We start from the raw sequence: 25,115 nt of genomic DNA on the forward strand, positions 1-25,115 counted from the left end.
GCACCTACTGGCTAATCTCAGATGTGCTAAGTGTTACACTAACAAGCACTTTAAGAATGTCAGTCAGGCTCACAATGTAGCTGGAAAATTACATTCATATTCAGAGACCATTGCAGGAAATCACCTAAGCATTGTAACTTTTTAAAAAATTAAACAAAACCAATTCACCACAGCATTCTCAGGGCCACAATTCAAGTCAAAGATGACTTGCCAAATGTCATCATTAAATTCTTGCAACTCCATCCTGATGAACAGAAGACATAACTCTTCAACAGTGTTCGTTTTGTCTTCAATACTCATGCTGTCCACTACCAGTGACTAGAAATATGTTCATGTCTTCTATTGCAAAAAATATTTACCCTAGCTGCCATTTTGTTTACCCTTTCTGCCATTTTGCCTCCCGTGATGATCGATGTTGTCTTTGCTTCTAGGGAAGCCACATTTACTTGCACTCCTATCAAATGGTTGGATATTTGTAAACATGCTTACAATCATTTATACTTTTTGCTAATTCACAATTTCCACACTCTATTTTACATTATACTTTGCTGATTTAAAATCCTTCCAAATCTTCATGCTTATTAGTCATGTTACCAATGTTTTTAACTCCCTTTTAATCTAGTGCGTTTCCTTATGGTTCTTCCCACAGACATCTCCCATCATTGGGAGATAGTATTGGATGGATTAACAGGCAAATTATCAACGTGCAAATTGATACTTATTCAGTGGCTGTCAAGTCTAGGAGTGGGTCTTGAACTCAGAACTTTTGAGAGACAGGAACATGACTGAATGAGTCACAAAGATCTCCTGCAAATAATATTGGAACATTATGCAGTCAACAGTGAACAACCTCCTTTTGTCCTTATGATGGGGACTGCCTTTGACCAAAAAACTACTAAGACCAGGATCAAGGCCAAAGCAAAGGAGCTTAACTCCAAAAAGTGAGCGATTGCCTTTCATATCAAGGCAACATTGAGTCCCACACTAATGTCCAGATGTTAAACAAAAGATAAGTGTGGCCGGCTACCTAGTTTGTTCAGAAGAATATAGAAGTGACAGTCTAGTGGTATTATTGCATGACTGTTAATCTAGAGACCAGGTAATTTGCTGGAGTCCCCTGGTTTGAATCCCAGCAGATGGTAGAATTTGAATTCCATTAAAAAAAGTCTGAAATTGACAGTCTAAGGAAGAACATGATTCCATTGTTGGAAAACCTGCCCAGCTCACTAACATCCTTTAGGCAAGAAAACTGCCATATGAAAAAAAATGGGAGAATTGTTGCAAACCTTTGGGTGAAATCTTTGAGTAAGGATACCAGTGCATTGGAGGCAGCTCAGAGAAGATTGGCCAGGTTCATCCCAGGAGGTGAAAGGCTTTTTTTAAGATATGAAGAGAGGTTGAAAACTTTAGGTCTGTACTCACTAGCTTCAGAAAAATGAGAAGAGATCTTTATGAGGTATACAGGATTGAAAAAGTGGATGTAGAGCAAATGTTTCACCTTGTGGCTGAATCAAGAACAAAATGTCAATTCTTTAGGATAAGTGTAGCAGATTTAAAACAGATAGGGAGGAATTACATCTCTCAAAGAGTCATGGAATCTGGAATTCACTCCCCAGACTGTGGTGGATACTTGGACCTGGAGTAAATTTGACAGATAGACAGATTTTTAATTAGTAATGGGTTGAGGGGCTATGGAGAGGGGGCAGGAAAGTGGGCTTCAGGCTGAGATGAGATCATCTGATCATATTAAATGACAGAATGGACTCTTGGTACTTCAGTTACTCTGGTGAGGACCACAATTGGAGCACTGCATACAGTATTGGGCAGCACCTATGGACAGAAATCAAAGTTAACATCTTGGATGCAGTGACTCTTCCACAGAGCTGAACGGTCATCTGACATGAAGCAATTAACTGATTTCTCTCCACAGATGCTACCAGACCTGAACTTTTCAGACAATTCCTGTTTTTATTTAGATTTTCAGCATCTACAGTTTTGTTTTTTTTAAATACAGTATTGGGCTCCTTATTGAAAGAAGGATGTTAATGTGTTGGAAACAGTTCAGGGAAGGTTTATCAGACTAATTCCTCGAATGAGTGGGCTATCTAACGAGGAACAGTTTTACAGGCTTGGCTTGGATCTGCTGGAGTTTAAAAAGAGTAAACCCGCGAAAATCTGATAGAGATATTTTGGAGACTGAACTGAAGAGTTTAATCATTTCAGCCGTAATGTTGCTCACCTGTACAAAACCCAAATGCATACACAATACACAACAAAATCAGAGGCAGCTGTGACATATAAAAGATTTATTGTTTTGGAAGTGCATACAATTTCTGCCACTTTGCAGTCGCACCATCCCTGCTGAGTCAGATCCTGTATTCAGTGTTAATGGCCATGGGAAGCAACAGCATAACATTAATGGATAGGGGGAAGAGAAGTAGCTGAAAGATGGAAAAATTTCTTAATCATGAGTCTGCTTAGGCACCACAAAAACGACAGGAGTTAACTGCAAGCAAAGCTCAGCTGGGAACCAGCTCCCATAATCAGAAGAAGAAGAAATTATTCCCGGTTTGCCCTCCAAAGGGCTCCCTCTGACCCCATGCTGGAGATCTGCGAGAGTATCAGCTTCAGGCTCATCGGCCCAAAGATTTATTATCGGGCTGAAAATGTCTTCCCCCTGTGGGCAGAAGACGACAATCAGAAACAATTCAAGATAACTGCTTCTTCCACACAACCTCCAGCCCTCCCCAGCTTAGTCCACTTATCCCTCACCAGTCTGGTTTTTTCATTTTTAAAATTTTTTTGAGAGTCCTTACACACACACTGCTCCAGCTCCCTCAGAACCAGCTCTCAGAGTGAACATAACCTCTTAAAATTTTTTTGTCCCTCTTTTTACCCCCCCCCCCCCCGCAAAACCGCCAAACTGCGGTAGTGCTTATTTTTTCCCCAGCACCCATGTTGCGTATGTGTGCAGACCAGTCTGGTTTTACCCACGGTCCCCCTTGTTTCCAAGCTGCACAGGGTGTCAGTGCTGTATGGGAGGTCAGACTAATGGTCGCTTCAAGGAGTTTTGTCATCGTGCTGCACACCGAGAACAAACTGCTGGTGAAAACACTGCAATTCGGCCTTTCACTGTCATCATCCCTCCGGCACGTCCTCACAGCACAATCCAGACAGCTGGCAGCCAGTTCCCAACACATCCCAGTATTCCAATAACCAGAGGCATAGAAAATACGGTGTAACTGAAGAAGTAAATGAACATGGTACTCTGCGAAGTTTGGTGGGTTCAATAAAGTTCTTCTCAGAAACAAATTCCCTGGAGTGGGCATGGGGAGACTGCTCACTGTGTTCGGGAATGGAGCGTCTTCCCACACTGTGGAAAGTGAACACATTGGAGGGCATCACCAAGCTCAGCAGAGATGTTTTACCGATCCTTGGAATGCCTTGTGAGAAAAGACTGGACAGACTGGGTCTGTATCCTATGGAGTTTCGAAGAGTTAGAGGTGACTGAATTGAAACATGTAAGATCCCGGGAGGACTTGACTGGGTGGATGTGAAAAGGATGGCTCCTCTGGTGGGAGAATCTACAACTAGGGGCGACTGTTTAAAGTAGAGGGTTGCCCATTTAAAACAGAGATAAACTTGGGAACATGGAACACTTGGACCATAGCACTTGATCCATTTGTCTGTCTGGGGCTGTAGTAACCTTAATTCAACAGGCATTTTAAAATAATTGTTTAATATCCTCGCTTACTCCTTCTGCCTTACACAGCAACTACGAAGTCAGAAAACCTCAAGCTTTTCTACTCCAACATTGAGAAACCAAGCTGAGGTTTAATTTTAGTTTCAGCCAGTGGACTGAAGCACTGAACTTTGAGCATTCTCCATCTGAGGGGAAGAGGGGACATTGTGGTAACGTCATTGGGCTGGTAACCCAGGGCTTCAGACCAAGGTGCTGAGGATACAGGTTCAAATGTGACCATGGCTGATGGTGAAATTAGAATCCAGTAATGAATTTGCAAGAAAAATCTAGCCTCAGGTGACGCATAACCACTGTCCATTGTTGTAATCATCGTCTGGTTCAGGAATGCAATTTGGCAAATTTCCATGGTCTAGCCTACAAGTGACTCCATTAAAAGGGTGAAGATTAGAGGGGTGCTGGAAAAGCACAGCAGGTCAGGCAGCATCTGAGCATAGAAGATAGAACATTACAACACAGTACAGGGGTTGCACCGACTTGTCATACCAATCTGAAGCCCATCTAACTTACACTATTCCATGTATGTCCAATGTGTGGGTCATTCTATTTAACCACAGTTTGCTTGTTAATTCACTTTTGCTTCATGTTGATTTTGAAAATGTGTACAAGATCAATATTTTAAGCTATTTTAGTTTTCTGGATAGTAAACTTTATATCTGATTGCACAAACCCGTGAAGTATTGTGTCACCAACCTCTATGCTTCAAAAAGTTAGCAATTCAGATTCAATCTTCATTTACTGATTTATTGTCCCAATCAGCTTTCCCAATCCAGTCCAAAGTTTAGACCACCATCAAGTACAGTACATGGTTGAGTGGCTTAAGCCCCTCTCCTCCCCCTTCCCACTCCAACCTCCCACCCTCAACACGCAACCCTCCACTCCAACCCCAACCTCACCATCAAACCAGCAGACAAGGGAGGCGCAGTGGTAGTTTGGCGCACTGATCTTTACACTGCTGAAGCTAGATGCCAATTCGCAGACACCTCCTCCTACTGCCCCCTTGACCATGACCCCACCTCCCACCACCAAACCATCATCTCCCAGACCATCCATAACCTTATCACCTCAGGAGATCTCCCATCCACTGCCTCCAACCTCAGTCCCACAACCCCTCACCGCCCGTTTCTACCTCCTGCCCAAAATCCACAAACCTGACTGCCCCGGCCGACCCATTGCCTCAGCCTGCTCCTGCCCCACCGAACTCATCTCTGCATACCTCGACACGGTCCTGTCCCCCTTAGTCCAAGAACTCCCCACCTACGTTCGGGACACCACCCACACCCTCCACCACCTCCATGATTTTCGTGTCCCCGGCCCCCAACGCCTTATCTTCACCATGGACATCCAGTCCCTGTAACAATTCCATCCCCATCACGAAGGCCTCAAAGCCCTCCGCTTCTTTCTCTCCTGCCGACCCAACCAGTACCCTTCCACTGACACCCTCCTTCGACTGACTGAACTGGTCCTCACTCCGAACTTCTCCTTCCAATCCTCCCACTTCCTCCAAACCAAAGGAGTAGCCATGGGCACCCGCATGGGCCCCAGCTATGCCTGCCTCTTCGTAGGATATGTGGAACAGTCCATCTTCCGCAGCTACACTGGCACCACCCCCCAACTTTTCCTCCGCTACATCGATGATTGCATTGGCGCTACCTTGTGCTCCCACGAGGAGGTTGAACAGTTCATCCACTTTACTAACACCTTCCACCCCGACCTCAAATTTACCTGGACTGTCTCAGACCCCTTCCCAGACCTCTCCATTTCTATCTTGGGTGACCGAATCAACACAGACATTTACTACAAACCGACCAATTCCCACAGCTACCTAGATTATACCTCCTCCCAACCTGCCCCCCGTAAAAATGCCATCCCATATTCCCAATTCCTCCGCCTCTGCCGCATCTGCTCTCAAGAGGACCAATTCCACTACCAAACTCAAATGGCCTCCTTCAAAGACCGCAATTTCCCCTCAGACGTGGTCGACGATGCTTTCTACCACATCTCCTCCACTTCCCGCTCCTCCGCCCTTGAACCCCGCCCCTCCAATCGCCACTATGACAGAACCCCACTGGTCCTCACCTACCACCCCACCAACCTCCATATAACATTGTATCGTCCTCCGTCATTTCTGCCGCCTCCAGACAGACCCCACCACCAGGGATATATTTCCCTCCCCTCCCCTATCAGCATTCAGGAGAGACCACTCCCTCCGCGACTCCCTAGTCAGGTCCGCACCCACCACCAACCCAACCTCCACTCCCGGCACCTTCCCCTGCAACTGCAAGAAATGCAAAACTTGCGCCCACACCTTCCCCCTCACTTCCCTCCAAGGCCCCAAGGGATCCTTCCATATCCGTCGCAAATTCACCTGCACCTTCACACACATCATTTACTGTATTCACTGCACTCGATGTGGTCTCCTCTGCATTGGGGAGACAGGCCGCCTACTTGCGGAATATTTCAGGGAACACCTCTGGGACACCCGGACCAACCAACCCAACCGCCCCATGGCTGAACACTTTAACTCCCCCTCCCACTCCACCAATGACATGCAGGTCCTTGGCCACCTCCATCGCCAGACCCTGGCCACACGACGCCTGGAGGAAGAGTGCCTCATCTTCCGCCTAGGAACCCTCCAACCACACGGGATGAATGTAGATTTCTCCAGCTTCCTCATTTCCCCTCCCCCCACCTTATCTCAGTCCCAACCCCCGGATTCAGCACCGCCCTCTTGACCTGCAATCTTCTTCCTGACCTCTCTGCCCCCACCCCCTCACCTCCTTCCACCTATCGTATTCCCAGCGCCCCTCCCCCAAATTCCCTCCCCCCTACCTTTTATCTCAACCCGCGAGGCACACCAGCCTCATTCCTGAAGAAGGGCTTATGCCCGAAACATCGATTCTCCTGCTCCTCGGATGCTGCCTGGCCTACTGTTTTTCCAGCACTACATTTTTCAACTCTGGTACTCCAGCATCTGTAGTCCTCACTTTCTCCTGGCTTAAGCCAATAGTTGCTAGAGAAATTGGGCAAGGTGCTCAGGTCCTTACTACCAATTCACAAAATGGCAAAATGCTTAAATCACCAATTTTCCATGTATTACTTAAAATAGTGGACCACAAACGGAAACAGTGTAGGAATGAGGCTTGGCTTTCAATTAAACACTAATCCAGAAGTCTAATATTAAGACAAGCACTTAGTCTTAAATTTAATATATTTGAACTCAATGTTTAAACAGTTATGTAATCTTGATTTCGAAGCGACTCGGATGCTGCCTGAACTGCTGTGCTCTTCTAGCACCATTAACCCAGTTATGTAATCTTGCAATGCGTTTAAATCATTTATAGATTGAAAACAATTGTGTTGAAAATGACAAGTCAAGCAATGCGTTGACTCAAGTGGCCTCCTTCTTTAGAGACCGCAATTTCCCTTCCCACGTGGTTAAAGATGCCCTCCAATGCATCTCGTCCACATCCCGCACCTCCGCCCTCAGACCCCACCCCTCCAACCGTAACAAGGACAGAATGCCCCTGGTGCTCACCTTCCACCCTACCAACCTTCGCATAAACCAAATCATCCGCCGACATTTCCGCAACCTCCAAACAGACCCCACCACCACCAGGGATATATTTCCCTCCCCACCCCTTTCCGCCTTCCGCAAAGACCGTTCCCTCCACAACTACCTGGTCAGGTCCACGCCCCCCTACAACCCACCCTCCAATCTTGGCACTTTCCCCTGCCACCGCAGGAACTGTAAAACCTGCGCCCACACCTCCTCCCTCACCTCTATCCAAGGCCCTAAAGGAGCCTTCCACATCCAAAGTTTTACTTGCACATCCACTAATATCATTTATTGTATCTGTTGCTCCCGATGCGGTCTCCTCTACATTGGGGAGACTGGGCTCCTCCTAGCAGAGCGCTTTAGGGAACCTCTCCAGGACACCCGCACCAATCAACCACACCGCCCCGTGGCCCAACATTTCAACTCCCCCTCCCACTCTGCCGAGGACATGGAGGTCCTGGGCCTCCTTCACCGCCGCTCCCTCACCACCAGACGCCTGGAGGAAGAACGCCTCATCTTCCACCTCGGAACACTTCAACCCCAGGGCATCAATGTGGACTTCAACAGTTTCCTCATTTCCCCTTCCCCCCACCTCACCCTAGTTCTAAACTTCCAGCTCAGCACTGCCCCCATGACTTGTCCTACCTGCCTATCTCCTTTTCCACCTATCCACTCCACCCTCTCCTCCCTGACCTATCACCTTCATCCCCTCCCCCACTCACCTATTGTACTCTATGCTACTCTCTCCCCACCCCCACCCTCCTCTCCACGCTTCAGGCTCACTGCCTTTATTCCTGATGAAGGGCTTTTGCCCGAAATGTCGATTTCGAAGCTACTTGGATGCTGCCTGAACTGCTGTGCTCTTCCAGCACCACTAATCCAGAATCAAGTGAATGTCTGCTGACATTTATTGATTTGCAAAAGTTTAGATTCTGCATTATCATAATGCACAGAGCAGGAAAAAAAAATAAAATCGACATTTCAGGCATGAAGGGCTTTTGCCTGATATGTCGATTTTTCCTGCTCCTTGGATGCTGCCTGATCTGCTGTGCTTTTCCAGGACCACACTAATCTTCACTCCGATCTCCAGCATCTGCTGTACCCACCTCCTCCATAAGAGAGTGGCTGACTCTTAATAGCACTCATTATGAGGCATTAAGTGCCAGCCCAGCCAGTGATGCCCATATTCCACAAATTTAAAAAAAGTTCACTTGGTTCTTTCCCACCTCTCCCCAGATTTCTGACTCCTCTGGTCACAAGTTCCCTCTGCCTGGAACCTAACCCAAGGAGTCAATCTGCTCAGGTGTACCCACTACCCTGCTCTTAGCCAGTAGGGAGCAAAGCGGTCCTTCGTTTCTTCATCAATGAAAACTATACGATAGCACAACTGCTGCAAGATTCAGCAGAAAGCAAGGATTGAACCTGGACTGAAGACCTTGAAGCATTAAACAGGGCTGTGATCTCTGGTTCTGTATAGGCGGGGTGCTTTACTTTAACTACTAATTTCCATGAGACTGGGTGAAGTCAGCTTGTGGTGAAACTATGTGAGCATATTGCAAATTGGATGCCTCCACTTGAGTAACGTGGTCAGTTGCCCTCCCTGTATCACTCACGCGTATATCTATCAGAAGACCTGACAGTCCTGGATTGCACTGCACTGTCTGTCCACTCTCTAGGCACTGTAGCTACTGGACTATCCCCAAAAGCACTCTGCCGCATAAAGCCAGAGTAGAGTCTGCCATGGAAATACCTGAAGGAAGGGAGAAATACAAAAAAGCACAATAACACAAAGCAACATGCAACAGGCAGAGCTACATGCAAAGCGTACATATGCTGACTGTCACTGACAATATAGGTAGATCCAGTAATGGCCCGTTTCACCCAGAGGTAGAATACTGGTGGGGACAGGTCTGTCACAGTGTTGCACCAGGGTGCAGTACAGTACTAGTGGGGTCAGATCCTTCACGGTGTAACACTGGGGCACAGTATGGTAGTGATGGGGACAGGTCTGTCGCTGTATAACACTGGGGTACAATGTTGGGGTTAGATCTGTCACTAATAATGGGAGTACAGTATGGTAGTGAAGGGAACAGGTCTGTCACTGTAACACTGGGGTACAGTATTGGGGTTAGATCTGTCACTGTTACATGTACTGGTGGGGACAGGTCTCGCTGTCAAACACGGGTACAGGAAGAGTGGGGTCAGGTTCGACAGTGAGGAGAAATCAAATATCTCAGCATACTTGCTTTTACTGTAAATTGCCTGGTTATTGGTTTTAATTTGCTAAAATATAACATGGAAGTTCACTGGATAGTTAAAGTGTGAAAAGGTGTAAAGCATTTTAAAAGGCAATGCAGATACCAAGCAGAGGCAGACGACAATTCATTTTAACAGAGTGGGGTATGCAAAACAGAATTCAAATTATACACAAAAATAATCTTTCATTATAAAAGTTTTCAGGCACAAATGTATGGGATGCAAAGCAGATGGAAAATTCTAAAATGTAGCAACAGGAGGGACAGCAAGGAACATACAGCAGACAAGGAAACTGGTCGAGTCATATTACCCCTCTGGCCAACTCAGCAAAGCCATAGCAGATAGACTGAGCTGTTAGGATCCTGTCTTTCAGCACATCAGGTACAATCATAACTTGATCGAGTTCTTAGTGAAGTCTTTTGCCACTGACTGAAGGCAATGGGCAGCGAGCCTCTCACACAGGCTTCCTGCCTGCTCCCATTGCACTGATTCCCTGCATTCTGCTGGGTCATGTGGGGCAGGACTGAAATAATATCTTATTCTATAAGATTCACTTTGGAAACCTACTACAGATCACTCTTCTACAGAAGAGTCATGTTGGACTCTAAACCATTAACCTGGTTTTTCTGTTTCTTGACAGATGCTAAGTTTCTCCAGCATTACTTTTATTTCAGTTATGTTCAAAGCTGTTTTTCATCTTCAAACATTTCTAGCGGGGAATGGCTACTGAACAGAAACAAGATTCAGGGACCTTTGGAGATTTATTACCCCATTCCTCCTTCACCCTAGTAACTCTCAGACAGTCTCTAGTGCTTGGATTAACTGACTCCAACTGAGTAGGTCCAGAAATGAAAGATCGAATTTTCCCAGCTCTTGCCCTGTGGCTGCATTCCTGTTTCTGTACCAGCAATTAAGCGGCTTAATTCCAACCCCCTCCCCTTCAAAAGGGGACAAATTCCAATAATTCCCATTGAATTAAAAAGTAGAAGAAATTCACCACAGGGTTCTGAATGTTCTGAATTCTTTCTCAGGTTACAGTGGCATATCATAAATCCAATTATTAATCATAGGAAAGTTATTCAATGCTATTTGCAAAACACACATTTTTTCCACTCGAAAGTAAATGTGAGACATCAATATGCCATTTGAAGCACAAAACTGTAGTAGTACAGTTCGGTTGATGCTGCTCCTGCACAAAGGCCTGCCCTTCAGATAACTCTTCCACAGGACATTGCTCCTCTCCCCCACCCTCCCTGCAGGCTCTGCTGCTTTCTACATACGAGATCTGTTTGGACCTCACTTGACAGCAGTGCGATCCTTATAGCAGCGTGGTTTGCTCCAACAGCAGAGACAAGCAGCTCAGGGACAGTGCACTGCTTCATGCTCATTTTCCCTGACCCAGTGAACCAGACAGATGATAAGCAATAATTACTCAGCCCCACCCTCCTGCCTGGTACTCACGACATTGTCTTCATCTCCTTCTTCTCAGTTTCTGGCCGCGCACGGTTCAGCACTTTCAGGAAGTCAGAGGTCTTGGCCCTCATACGAGTGTGGATATAAGCCTGCGAACAATAGAAAGACACAAGAGATTCCCCCTCAAACCAGTCCAATGCAGAACCTCAGGAATATAGACTATTCACCAGGTTTTAGAAGAGTAATGGATCCCCTGTAGGATTGTCCATTGCAGGCTATTTTTGGGAGGGAGAGGTGGAGCAGCCTGCAGATGTGACAAAGAAAGTTGGCAGGTGTTGGCATAGCGATGTTATCGCTGGGCTAGTAACTCAAGGACTAAGGTTCAAATCCCTCTACAGCAGATAATGGATGTTAAATTCAATGAAAATCTGGAATTGACCATGAAGCCATTGTCAATCAATGCCCTTGCGAAAGGAAAACTGCTATCCTTACTTTCAATTCCAGATTTTTATTGAATTCAACTTCCACCATCTGTTGTGATGGAGTATAAACCTTCATATTATCACTGGGTTAGTAACCCACAGATCATTTTGCCAAGACCTCCCAACTTTCTTTGGGCTGGTCAGTTGCATCAAACTGCTAAATCAAAGTCTCAAAATAGGACTGAGACTGGGCAGGCCACCACACAATGACCTAGACACCAAAAACAATGATCACAAATTCAGCTCTGTTGATGCTGCCAAATCCTTCCTACCAACATCTGGGGGCTAGCTTTATAACTGGGAAAGCTGGCTCTCAGCCTAGTTGAGCCACAGTCTGACAGTCACACCATCAGTTCCTAATAAACCAATGATCACTTTCATCTTGGAGAACAAGGGCAGCAGATGCATGTCCTGCAAGTTCCCCTCCAAATCATCACTACCCTGATTTGGAAATACATCACTGTTTTTTCACTGTTGTTGGGTCAAAATCTTGGAATTCCCTTCCCAACAGCATTGTGGATCTATTTACAGCATGCGGACTATATCATGGTTCAAAAAGCAGCTGACCACCACCTTCACCAGGAAAACTAGGCATGGGCAATGTAAAGCCTCGTCTCCTTATGGAATTTGGCTTGTCCAACATTACTATCTGCTGGGACCAGAACGAGTCACAGTCGAGATAAACGTCAGATAAAAGCTCTTTCTGAACTCGTGACTGATGAAAGGGACAGTTGTCAATATACTCTTCCTAAACAAGACAAGGTGGCAGATAACAATACTGAGCTTCAGTGTCTTGCAACTGGTTTAGGTTCATCATTCAGGTCAGCATGCTGAGAGTAATCACTTGGTGTGGCACCAGCACACTTATATCAATGCTTCATACTTCAGGATTGGAGGTGAATCAACTTATTTCAAGTTTTGTGGAAATCCCTGGTTGATTTCTTGTTGGAAAAAAAATTATTGAAAGGTTAATGTGGGCACTGAAGTTATTTTTTCAAAATCAAGGCTTTCCAAGAAGGAAGAACTGCTTGTCTAGTGTAGACAACAACTGGGCCTGTTTGAACAGGGGATGGACGGAGTGCACTCTGGGGAAACAGGGAACCATCTTGTTCAGCTCTGGGTGAAACCCAGAGTGATTGGAAGAACATGTCAATATTATAATGACCGCCAAGACCCCAGAAACAACAGTGAGATTAGTGGCTTACTCTTGCACAGTTAATCACTTCAAAACATTCTATGCTTTAACGTTTTGCCTTGAGGAATAGTCCTAATGGCCAGGATTTTTTTTTAATATAAAAAGTGACTCATGTCAGATTACCCCTTCAGCCTTGATCTTAACAGTATAATTTAACACTGAAGAACCACTTCCCCAAAATACAAAAAAACATGGTCAGAGCATTTTATAGAATCTTAGCACAAGAGACCACAGCCTCAAAAGCAGAAATTACTGGAGAAACAATACAATTACACTGGACTCAAAACATTAACTTTGCTCTTCTCTCCGCAGATGCTGCTTGATCTGCTGAGTTTCTCCAATACTTTTGTTTTTATTTCAGATCTCTAGCACTGTAGTATTTTATTATAACAGTTCTGTAAAAAAAACGTAATCCAGTTAGCCCCAGTGCTCGACTTTGACCGCATACAACCGACAGCATCCCAGTGGTCTTGTATAGGGAAGCAGCACTGGTTATAGCTGAAATTGATCATCAATACAAGCAAAGCACCTCCTCTTCCATCTGTACAGACTGTTTATTCCCACTGTTGAAACACTGGATACTGATGCTCTATTTGTCTCCTCACCTTGGAACACTTGATGTGGTAGTGCAGATAATCCCTGAAGGTGTGGATCAGGTTGATGGTATTGTCACGAGTGTTCGGACTGGTGTGTCGAGGGAACAGCACTGGCAAATAGAAATAAAACTGGTCAGCAGAATGGAGACAACACAGAGCACAACTCCCAGTCGTAGTCCTCTCCACCACACACTTTAACTGAGATAGCCCAGATTCCCAAAAGGGAGCAGCATTACAAAGCTCGAGAAATTGCATAAAGCAATTATGGGATTTCTGACATGTACCAGGCTAGCGACTAATAACAGATAGATTCACAAGTTCACACAGCACAGAAAAGGCCCTTCAGCCCATTGAGTCTGCACTGACAATAACTACCACAAAAGTGGATTAATCCCAATCTCCTGCACTTATCACATATCCTTGAATGTCGTGATAGTTCAAGTACTCATCCAAATTTTTTTTAAAGTTTGTAAGGTTTATAGCCTCCATTACCTTCCCAGACAGTCCATTCCAGATTCCCACCACTTGCTGAGTGAATATGGTTTTTCCAAATCCTCTCTGAATCTCATGGTCCTTACCATAAAACTGTGTCTTCTCAGGATTGACCCCTCAGCCAAGGGGAACAGCTACTCTCTATTCACCCTGTCCACACTCCTCAATCTTATGCACCTCAAATCATGTCCCCCTCAGTCTTCTCTGCTCTAAAGAAGGGCTCATGCCCAAAACGTTGATTCGCCTGCTCCTTGGATGCTGCCTGACCTGCTGTGCTTTTCCAGCAACACATTTTCAGCTCTAAAGAAAACAACCCAAGCTGATCTTGTCTCTTCTTATAGCTCCATTTGTCCATCCCAGGCAACATCCTGATGAACCTCCTCAGTACTCCCTCTAGTGCTATCACATCCATCCAGTCGTGTCTAGAACTACACACAGTACTCCAGCTGTGGCCTAACCAACACGCTGTACAATTCCAACATTAACTCCTTGCCATGACTGATGAAAGCAATTGTCCCACATGCCTTAACTATCGCATTCACATGCTCTGCTAACTTCAGGGATTTGTGAATAATTACCCCAAGACCCCTCTGTTTCTCTAAGCTACCCAGTTTCCTGCCATTCATTAAATACCTCTTCATCGTGCTGCTTCTTCTTCCAAAGTACATCACCTCACACTTATTAGGGTTAGAACACAGAACATAGAAAATGTACAGCACAGAACAGGTCCTTTGGCCCATGATGTTGTGCCGAGGTTTAATCCTAATGTAAAATATAATAACTTAACCTACGCAGCCCTCAATTCACTGCTATCCATGTGAATGTCCAGCAGTCGCTAAAATGCCCCCAATGACGCTGCTTCCACCACCACCACTGGAAACGCATTCCATGCATTCACAACTCTCTGCATAAAGAACCTACCTCTGATGTCTCCTTTATACCTTCCTAATATCTTTAAACTATGACCCCTCGTACCAGTCAGTACTGTCCTGGGGAAAAGTCTCTGGCTATTGACTCTATCCATTCCACTCATTATCTTGTATACTATTTGCCAATGGTTTGACCATCTGAACAATCTATATCTTCCTGTAACCATCTTCCTTGCTATAAATGATACTAATCTGCAAAGTTGTTTAACATTCTCCCCACATTTCCATCCAAATCATTTATGTACATAACAATAAAAAGGTCCCAGTACTGATCCTTATGGTACACTACTGGACACCAGCCTCCAGTCACTCAAACAGCCTTGTGTCCTATTAAGCCACTTCCTGATCCATCTCATCAAGTTTCCCTCAAATCTATATTCTTTAACATTCGCAATCAATCAGTCTCCTACATGGGACCTTGCCAGACGTTTTGCTAAAATCCATATAAACTACATCAACTGAACTTCCCTCATCTACACATTTGATCACATTTAAAAAAAATTCTAACAAATTGTATAACTATGTTAGACATGACCTCCCTCTGAAAGCCATGCTGACTATCCCTAATTAACCCGGGTCTTTCCAAGTGGGCATTTGCTCCTTTAAAGAAGTGAGCAAGTGTGAGATTCTAGTTTCGTACAGAGAATAAAATCACAAGATTTAACAGATTTGAAAAAATGATAATAAACTTTACTACATCAGGTTAGAACAGTAATACTTTGCAAGTTGTACATACAACTTCTATTTTAACATTCTCAATTCATGAGAAGTAAACATGAAGGAACAGAAAATGTGGTCCAACACCTACTTGTTTCAAAGAGGATAAAGCGTAAAAGTTGGGAGGTTTTCCTTAGACATTGTGTGGTACTAGACAGACTATAGCTGGAATACTGTGAAGAGTTTTACACAGTTCTCTAAGCTACCCAGTTTCCTGCCATTCTTTAAATACCTCTTCATCGTGCTTCTTCTTCTTCCAAAGTACATCACCTCACACTTATTAGGGTTAGAACACAGAACATAGAAAAAGTACAGCACAGAACAGGTCCTTTGGCCCATGATGTTGTGCCGAGGTTTAATCCTAATGTAAAATATAATAATTTAACCCACGCAGCCCTCAATTCACTGCTATCCATGTGCATGTCCAGCAGTCGCTAAAATCCAAGGAAAGGTTGGCATTGGAGGCAGTCCAGAGAAAATTCACATAGCTGATACCAGATACAGAGGGATTGTGTCATGAGAGGTTGATTAGGCTGGGCTTGTACCTATTGGAATATAGAATTTAAAAGGCAATCTTATGGAAGCTTACAAGATTCTTAGGGGACTTGATGGGGTAGATACAAAACAGTTACTTCCTCTTATGGGAGGGATGTTGAGGCTGGATTACTAAATATATTAAAGGCTGAGATAGATGGATTTTTAAACAGAAAGTAATTAAGGGTTATGGGAATAAAACAGCTAAGTGGAGTTGAGGATTTCCAGATTGGACGTGATCTCATTGAATGAGAGACTTTGCCTGTATCTTATGATCTCACATTTAACATTTGTAAAGTCCCATGATAGGGAACAAGCTGGATAGAGATTTGGGATGGATAGAGAGGGCGGCATCAGAAACATGGCAGCAGGGACACTCCGACATGTAGCTCCATCAGGAGGCACTAAATACCAAGGGCTCTACATGGCTCATTTCAAAAGTGGAAGAGGTGGTAAAGGGCCTGTGCCATTCTGCTCAAGTCCATTAGTAAGTTTTAACGTTAGATGGAACGGCTAACTGAGAACACGAGCAATTCAACAGATCAAACTGTAACACTTCGACACGTTAACTAGCAGGGCTTTACCTGTCCTCGATTTATTTGATGGGAACAGTGTAATGGGAGTTTTACTCTAAGTCTGTGCTGTCACTGACCTGGGAAAGTTTGATGGGAACAATGTAGGGCGGCATTTATTCTGTATCTCATCCTGTGCAATACACCTGTCTTACAAAGGTTTGATGGAGACAGTGCAGAGGGAAGCTTTACTCTATCTAAACCCATGCTGTCCCTGCCCTGGGAAAAGCATAGAGCAAGGCTTACTCTGTATCTACACCTGTGTGTACATATCCTGAGAGTGTTTGATAGAGTGTGTGTACAGAACATGACTTTATATTTAACCCTGTGCTGGACTGGTCCTGGAAGTGTTTAACATATGGAGAGACCTTCATTCAGGTTACCATCCTTTATGCTCCATTAACTCCATGAAGGCCCTTCCTAAACTCTTGGTTAAAGTTACTGTCCCGCTCCCTAATCAGCTGGGAACATGACCCAATATCTCTGCTCACAAGGAAACCTAACAGTGGGTGATGTGACTGCTGCTGCTGAGGGATTCCTGCCTGACAAATCCAAAGCTGGGGAGCCCTGAAAAAGAAATTGTTAAAAAAATCCTACATTTTAATTACATTTGTATTCAATAATTGCTTATAATCTTAGATTAACGTTTTTCAATTGCTGCATAAAACGTCAAGGTCGAACTTTCTCAAGCTGAACATGGCAGATTCTCAATCTCCGTTCACGCCAAGGATAAATTCATACACTGGTGGTGAGGAGAGAACTTACCGAAAGTGATGTAGCCAATGTTGTCACCCACTGCTGCGTCAGTATCCTTTAGCTCCAGAGGCGGCTCTCTGTGACTGAACAACACCTGCGGAGCTGTGTGACTGGCTCTCCGACCCTCTTTGAACTCCTGAGGTAATTGTAGAAATGAAAAAATATATCAGCAATGCTTACAACATGGCTGTATCCTGGGCTCTATATTCTTCAACTGACTGGCACAAGGGGAGATGTAGTTACCCTAAGATCTTTCACCAGCTGAACAGTGTTTTTCCATCAAGATTTGAAATGATTGTGTTCATTTAAAACACATGCCTCTGACTCAAGGGGGTTACCACACAGGGCACCCAGACCAGGGTTGGAGACTAGTCATTGAAACTCCATTCTCCAGGAGTTGGAGTATTTCCCTGGCACTACAAGCCCTAGCTAACGGAAGGTTATTTAGTCCTGACATGCTACAGTACAACACCCACTCTACTCAGACTGTTCTACATGTACGGTCCTCTCACACCACCACCCACTACCACCCCAAATCCATGCTCCTTCCCCAATGTGTTCCAACGACATTGCTGTAACCACCTGTAAATGTGCAACAACAGATCAATAAAGCACAGGGACAACAGAGGGATCTGCTGAAGTGACACCAGCATTAACCCTCCCATCCTGGCCCGGATTAAAAAAGAAAAAACCTGCGTGCACTGCCCCTGACACTGGCCTATTTCCAGTCTGACACTCAGTTGTTTGAAGAGTTTAAATTACAGTCAGCTAACACACAAATAAAAGGGAGACAAAAGAGACAACATTTCATAGTAAACAAAATGCAACTTTGATCACAAAGACTTGAATCAAAGGGAGAGTTCATAACAAAGCCTCCCTGATGAGCCTTGGTCACATCCGCAGGGAACATTGTTAGGTCATTTTGGGAGGATGCTGTGAGGAACAGAGCATGCAGTGAGGGGCAGGGATACAGCCCAGTGGCCAAGGGCAAACGGTCATGACCCACTCCTCCTACCTGCATGAAGACCTTCCCAATCACAACATCGTCGTCATCCTTGAATACTGTGCTGAACACCACGGTCACTCGATCCTTTTTCGCCTCCACGTACCTGGAAGTCAGCAGGATCACAGCTCAATCACAGGATCAACTTCCCACAGAATTGAAATATATACAAGTGCAACCAGGTAGAGGAACGGTCCAAGTGATTACATTGTCCCATGACAGAGGAGCAGCTGGGTTTGGCTGGGGAAGGAGTACTGTCGGAGATATTATAACTTTGTGTACAGAACCAGAGAGATACTGGGCCACCATGAAAACTCTCCAACAACAATCACATGTGACCCTATAATCTTGCAGGTCAAACGTCCCAGGATCTGCTCTGATCCAATTTGCCAGAAATCCTATACCCTTAACTTGCATGAGTTTGCAATGAAGCATAATTTTCTAAATGTTAAGATGTTATTGTTATTACTGAGACTTGGTTGAGGGAAAGGCATGATTGGCAACTAGACAGCCCAGGATATTGATGCTTCAGGTGGGATAGAGGGGGAGGTAAAAGGGGTGGAGAAGTTGCATTACTGGTCAGAGAATATCACAGCTGTGCTGAAGGAGGGCACTATGAAGGACTCTAGCAGTGAGGCAATATGGGTAGAGCTCAGGAATAGGAGGGGTGCGGTAACAATGTTGGGGCTGTACTACAGGCCTCCCAACAGCGAGCTTGAGACAGAAGTACTTGAAATGCATAAAGGTAGATAAATCCCCCGGACCTGATCACGTGTACCCGAGAACTCTGTGGGAAGCTAGGGAAGTGATGGCTGGGCCCCTTGCGGAGATATTTGTATCATCGATAGTCACAGGTGAGGTGCGGAAGACTGGAGGTTGGCTAACGTGGTGCCACTGTTTAAGAAGGGTGGTAAGGACAAGCCAGGGAACTATAGACCAGTGAGCCTGACCTCGGTGGTGGGCAAGTTGTTGGAGGAAATCCTGAGGGACAGGATTTACACATATTTGGAAAGGCAAGGACTAATTAGGGATAGTCAACATGGCTTTATGCATAGGAAATCATGTCTCACAAACTTGATTGAGTTTTTTTGAAAAAGTAACAGAGGATTGACGAGAGCAGAGCGGTGGGTGTGATTTATATGGATTTCAGTAAGGTGTTCGACAAAGCTCCCCATGGGAGAATGGTTAGATCTCATGGAACACTGAGAACTAGCCATTTGGATACAGAACTGGTGGAAGACAGAGGGTGGTAGTGGAGGGTTGTTTTTCAGACTGGAGACCTGTGACTGGTGGAGTGCCACAAGGATCGGTGCTGGGTCCTCAACTTTTTGTCATTTACATAAATGATTTGAATATGAATATGAACATAGGAGGTATAGTTAGTAAATTTGCAGATGACACCAAAATTCAAACTGTAGTGGACAGCAAAGGAGGTTACCTCAGATTACAACAGGATCTTGATCAGATGGGTCAATGGGCTGAGGAGTAGCAGATGGAGTTTAATTTAGATATTAAATTAGATTAGATTGAGATATTAGATTATTTAGTGTGGAAACAGGCCCTTCGGCCTAACAAGTCCACACCAATCTGCCGAAGCGCAACCCAGCCAGACCCATTCCCCTACATTTACCCGTTCACCTAACACTACAGGCAATTTTAGCATGGCCAATTCACCTAATCTGCACATTTTTGGACTGTGGGAGGAAACCGGTGCACCCGGAGGAAACCCACGCAGACACGGGGAGAATGTGCAAACTCCACACAGTCGCCTGAGGCAGGAATTGAACCCGGGTCTCTGGCGCCGTGAGGCAGCAGTGCTAACCAGTGTGCCACCATGCCACCCATAAATGCGAGGTGCTGCACTTTGGGAAAGCATATCAGAGCAGGGCTTATATACATAATGGTAAGGACCTGGGGGAGTGTTGCTGAACAAAGACCATGGAGTGCAGGTTCATAGCTCCTTGAAAGTGGAGTTGCAGGTAGATAGGATAGTGAAGGCGGCGTTTGGTATGCTGTCCATTATTGGTCAGAGCAAAGAATAGGAGTTGGGAGGTCATGCTGTGGCTGTACAGGACACTGGTTAGGCCACTTTTGGAATACTGCATGCAATTTTAGTCTCCATCCTTTCGGAAGGATGTCGCAAAACTTGAAAGGGTTCAGAAAAGATTTACATGGATGTTCCCAAGATTGGAGGATTTGAGCTATAGGGAGAGGTTGAATATGCTGGGTCGAAGGCTGAGGGGTGACCTCAGAGGTTTATAAAATCTGAAGGGCATGGATAGGATAAACAGACAAGGTCTTTTCCCTGGGGTGGGAGAGTCCAGAACTAGAGGACATAGGTTTAGGGAGAGAGAGGATAGATATAAAAGGGATCGAAGGGGCAACTTTTTCACACAGAAGGTGGTGCGTGTATGGAATGAGCTGCCAGAGGATGTGCTGGAGGCTGGTACAATTGCAACATTTAACATGCATCTGGATGGGTATATGAATAGGAAGGGTTTAGAGGAATATGGGCCAAGTGCTGGAAAATGAGACTAGATTATGTTGGGATATCTGGTCGGCATGGACTAGTTGGACTGAAGGGTTTGTTTCTATACACATGTAAAGAGATTATGGAAAGATACAGGAGCAACAGGGTGGTGATGATGGGAGTTTTTAATTTTCCTAACATTGACTGGGTGGCAGTGTTAGAGGTCTAAATAGAGCAGAATTTGTAAGCAGTATCCAGGAGGGTTTTATGGAATAGTAGGCAACTAATCCAACTCTGGAAGGGGCCATACTGGACCTGGTGCTGGGAAATGAGGTGGCTGATGTTTCAGTAGGGGATTACTTTGGGAATAATGATCACAATTCCATAAGTTTAGAATACTCATGGACAAAGACAAGAGAGGTCCTAAAGGAAGAGTGCTAAATTGGGGGAAGGCCAACTATAGCAAAATTCGGCAGGAGCTGAGGAATGTAGATTGGGAGCAGCTCTTTGAAGGCAAATCCACATTCGACATGTGGGAGGCTTTTAAAGAGGTTGATTATCGTTCAGGAATGTTCCTGTGAAAATGAGGGATAGAAATGGCAAGGTTAGGGAACCATGGATGACAGGTGAAATTGAGAGACTAGCTAAGAGGAAAAAGGATGCGTACGTAAGGTCAAGGTGACTGAAGACAAAGCTTTGGAAGAATATCAGGAATGTAAGACCAACCTCAAATGAGGAATTAGGAGGTCTAAAAGGGATCATGAGATATCTTTAGCAAACAGGGTTAAGGAAAATCCAAAAGCCTTTTATTCAGATATAAGAAACAAGAGGGTAATGAGAAAGAGGGTTGGCCCACTCAAGGACAAAGGAGAAAAGTTATGCGTGGAATCAGAGAAAAATGGGCGAGATTCTTAATGAGTACTTTGCATCGGTATTTACTGAGGAGAGGGACATGACAGATGTGGAGGTTAGGGATAGAGGTTAACAAAGTTTCCAGTGGCCGACAGGCAGACACTAAAATGAATCTTGCTGAAAGCAGAGACCACATCTGCTCGCCATTGCTGGACACTCACGTAGTCTCGTCATCATGGTAGTCAGCATAAGGAGGGAGGAAGTGTTGGGTATTCTAAAAGGCATTAAGTTGGACAAGTCCCCAGGTCCGGAGGGGATCTATCCCAGGTTGAAGGAAGCAAGAGAGGAAATAGCTGGGGCCTGAACAAATATCTTTGTAGCATTTTTGAACACGGGTGAGGTCCTGGAGGACTGGAGAATTGCTAATGTTGTCCCCTTGTTTAAGGAGGGTAGCAGGGATAATTATAGACAGGAGAGCCAGACGTCAGTCGTGGGGAATCTGCTGGAGAAGATACTGAGGAACAGTATCTATTCTCATTTGGAAGAAAATGGACTTATCAGTGGTAGGCAGCATGGTTTTGTGCAGGGAATGTCATGTCTTACCAAGTTCATAGAAGTCTTTGAGGATGTGACAAAGTTGATTGATGAGGGAAGGACTGTAGATGTCATATACACAAACTTCAGTAAAGCATTTGATAAGGTTCCCATGGTAGGCTGATAGAGAAAGTGAAGTCACATGGAGTCCAGGGTGTACTCGCTAGATGGATAGAAAACTGGCTGGGCAACAGGAGACAGTAGTAGTGAAAGTAAGTTTTATCAAAATGGAGAACTGTGACCAGTGGTGTTCCATAGGGATCTATGCTGGGACCACTGCCGCTTGTGATACACAAATGATCGGGAGGAAGGTATATGTGGCCTGCTTAGCAAGTTTGCAGATGACACTAAGATTGGTGGAGTAGCAGATAGTGAAGGGGACTGTCAGAGAATACAGCAGAATATAGATAGACTGGAGAGTTGGTCAGAGGAATGGCAGATGGAGTTCAATCTGGGCAGATACAAATGCATTTTGGAAGATCCAATTCAAGAGTGAACTATACAGTAAATGGAAAAGACCTGTGCAGAATTGATGGTACAGAGGGGTCTGGGTGCTCAGGTCCATTATTGACCTGCGTTGCCACCTTCAGGGAACAGTGTGGTCAAGGCAGCATATGGCTTGCTTTCCTTTATCAGACCGGGTAGAGTACAAGAGTTGGCAGGTCATGCTACAGTGGTATAGGACTTTGATTTGGCTACATTTAGAATATGGTGTACAGTTCTGGTCGCCACATTACCAAAAGGATGTGGATGCTTTGGAGATGGCGCAGAGGAGGTTCACCAGGATGCTGCCTGAAGAGGAGACTGCCAGCTACGAAGAGAGGTTGAGCAAGTTAGGATTAATTTCATTAGAAAGATGGAGGTAAAGGGGGACTTGATGGAGGTCTATAAAATCATGAGGGGTATGGACAAGGTGAATAGCAAGCAGCTTTTCTCTCCCCCCCACCCCTAGATTGGATTCCAAAGTCACTACATTAGGTCACTAGCAGAAAGACTTCTTGTGCTCGATCTGCAAACCCAATAGAGTTTACAATGAGAAATTTACAGAAGGTGGGAAGAGCTTGAAGCAAGGGAGGTTAACAAAGTTTCCAGTGGCCTACAGGCAGACACTAAAATGAATCTTGCTGAAAGCAGAGACCACATCTGGTCGCCATTGCTGGACACTCACATAGTCTCGTCATCACGGTAATGGATCAACGCTCGTTTCTCTCCTTCCTTGCCTTCCACCTGAAAGTTAAAGTACTTCTCAAAAACAGAGGCGAAGCAATTTCTTTTCAGCATGCCAGCCTGGTGCACCAATTCATCTTTGTTGGCTGGAATATTTTCCAGATCAAACAGCAGAGATACATTGTACCCTGAAAAAGACAAAGGCAATCCTCAGTATGGCCCAAATTCAAGAGCTAAGATCATTCCACTCTGCAGCACTGGGTCAGATGCTGAAATAATCCAACAGGGTCATGCCAGTATTTATGCTACAGTCCCCTCCCACTTCCTCACTGAGCCCTATTCCTCTATCCCACGTGCTCCTTTCCAATTTCCCCTTAAATGTAACTTCTCCATTCATCTGAACCACTCTGATAGTGATCTGCACATTCTCATCATCCTCTGCATGAGCTAAAGAGGCCCATCCTCCCATGATATCTATTTGGTATCATTGCTGTAAGTTATTCTTTGGACTTTCGTCAGTGCCTCTTTTATATTACAGAGACACCAGAACAGTTTGCAGGACTCTATGTGAGGTCCAACTAAGCAAATGTGGTATTAGCTTCTCCCATCTATCCTGCTTTATTTGACCTTTCTTTCTGGTCTTAGTAGTAATTTCTAGACCCAGTTTCCCCATGTGACTCCATCATTTCAGATCCTTCAGTTTCCAAAGTAAGTCTCTACTTTTTCTATTAGTCTTGGCATGAGAGTTCCCTCTTCGCCTTGCTCCTGTGACAGCGGGACCCCACTGCCCCCTCTGTCACACTTGTGTCCCTCTCGCTGACCCGCTGTCCCAACCAAAAACCCAACCCCACCCCCCGGCAATTGTGCCACAGTGTCTGATATTTGACTTTTGGTGCAACAAGCTCATATTGACATGGGAATATGCAAATGAATCAAGATCCAACCAACAATTGAGAAACAGAAGAAATGCTTTTGAAGTTATGCAAATTGCAGCACGTCACACAAACTCATACATCGAGTCCAGCAGCTCTTACAAACACTTGTTAACAACCATGGGGTGCTCGGACGATGCTATGTAATCATGTGACCCTGCTGGGCAAAGTTCCTCGATTGTGTCCCTCCTGCTGCAATCTGATTGTGGCCTAATCCAGAACAAACCACCGAGTGATCATCCCACCCAGCTTCCAACTACATTGGGTTGCGTTTGGGTGATTTAATTTGGTTCTGAGGGGATTTAGACATACAATACTAACCGGATCGGAGCAGTGACACCCATGGACTCCAGCGTATGGCTTACCACAGCCCTGTGTATCAGGGAGTCAGAGAGATCAGTACCTCATACAGCAAATGGAAGAGAGTTTCATAATGCTGGACTAAGCATCTACAATTGAATAACCAGCCTCAGGCCGATCAAAGAGGATGTGGAGAAATGGGGAAGCAGTTTTGTTTTGCCTTTACTCCCAGCAAGCAGATGTTCTCAGAATGACAAGTGCCCAATGTAAAATGAGATGTATCAATACCTGGAATAATTGTCATTGAAAACTATTCTTTATTCCATAGCAGTGATTAAACCAGCCCCACACCCACTGCACAAACAGGATACAAAACAGCAGCAGCTAAGCACACAGCTTTGGACAATCTACTTATTTGACATTTTCAGGTTAGGAAACACCTACCCAAACACAACAGTGTAATAGTGCAATGACTGCACCATCATATACAATGCCAGCTCAAATTGCACTGTGACAATGAGAATTTGAATTCACTC

At 44.9% G+C, this 25,115-nt stretch overlaps 1 protein-coding gene and 1 non-coding gene across 2 annotated transcripts in view; both read right to left on the reverse strand.

Moving 5' to 3' along the window:
• Positions 1-2,291: 2,291 nt before the first annotated feature.
• Positions 2,292-25,115, reverse strand: part of arpc2 (actin related protein 2/3 complex, subunit 2) — a 43,231-nt gene continuing 20,407 nt past the window's right edge. The window contains exons 5-10 of the mRNA XM_072580042.1: positions 23,349-23,535; positions 18,277-18,370; positions 17,271-17,397; positions 13,271-13,371; positions 11,037-11,137; positions 2,292-2,677 (exon numbers count right to left, since the gene is read on the reverse strand). Of these exons, the coding sequence (XP_072436143.1) occupies positions 2,653-2,677; positions 11,037-11,137; positions 13,271-13,371; positions 17,271-17,397; positions 18,277-18,370; positions 23,349-23,535 (635 nt within the window). The 3' untranslated portion in view covers positions 2,292-2,652. The remainder of the gene's footprint in view (positions 2,678-11,036; positions 11,138-13,270; positions 13,372-17,270; positions 17,398-18,276; positions 18,371-23,348; positions 23,536-25,115) is intronic.
• LOC140482536 (small nucleolar RNA SNORD89) lies at positions 3,037-3,150 on the reverse strand. Its single transcript, XR_011961740.1, has one exon. It is a non-coding gene; the product is annotated as a small nucleolar RNA SNORD89 (small nucleolar RNA).

The sequence above is a fragment of the Chiloscyllium punctatum genome, chromosome 10, assembly GCF_047496795.1.
Source record: "Chiloscyllium punctatum isolate Juve2018m chromosome 10, sChiPun1.3, whole genome shotgun sequence".
NCBI classification, from domain to species: Eukaryota; Metazoa; Chordata; class Chondrichthyes; order Orectolobiformes; family Hemiscylliidae; genus Chiloscyllium; species Chiloscyllium punctatum.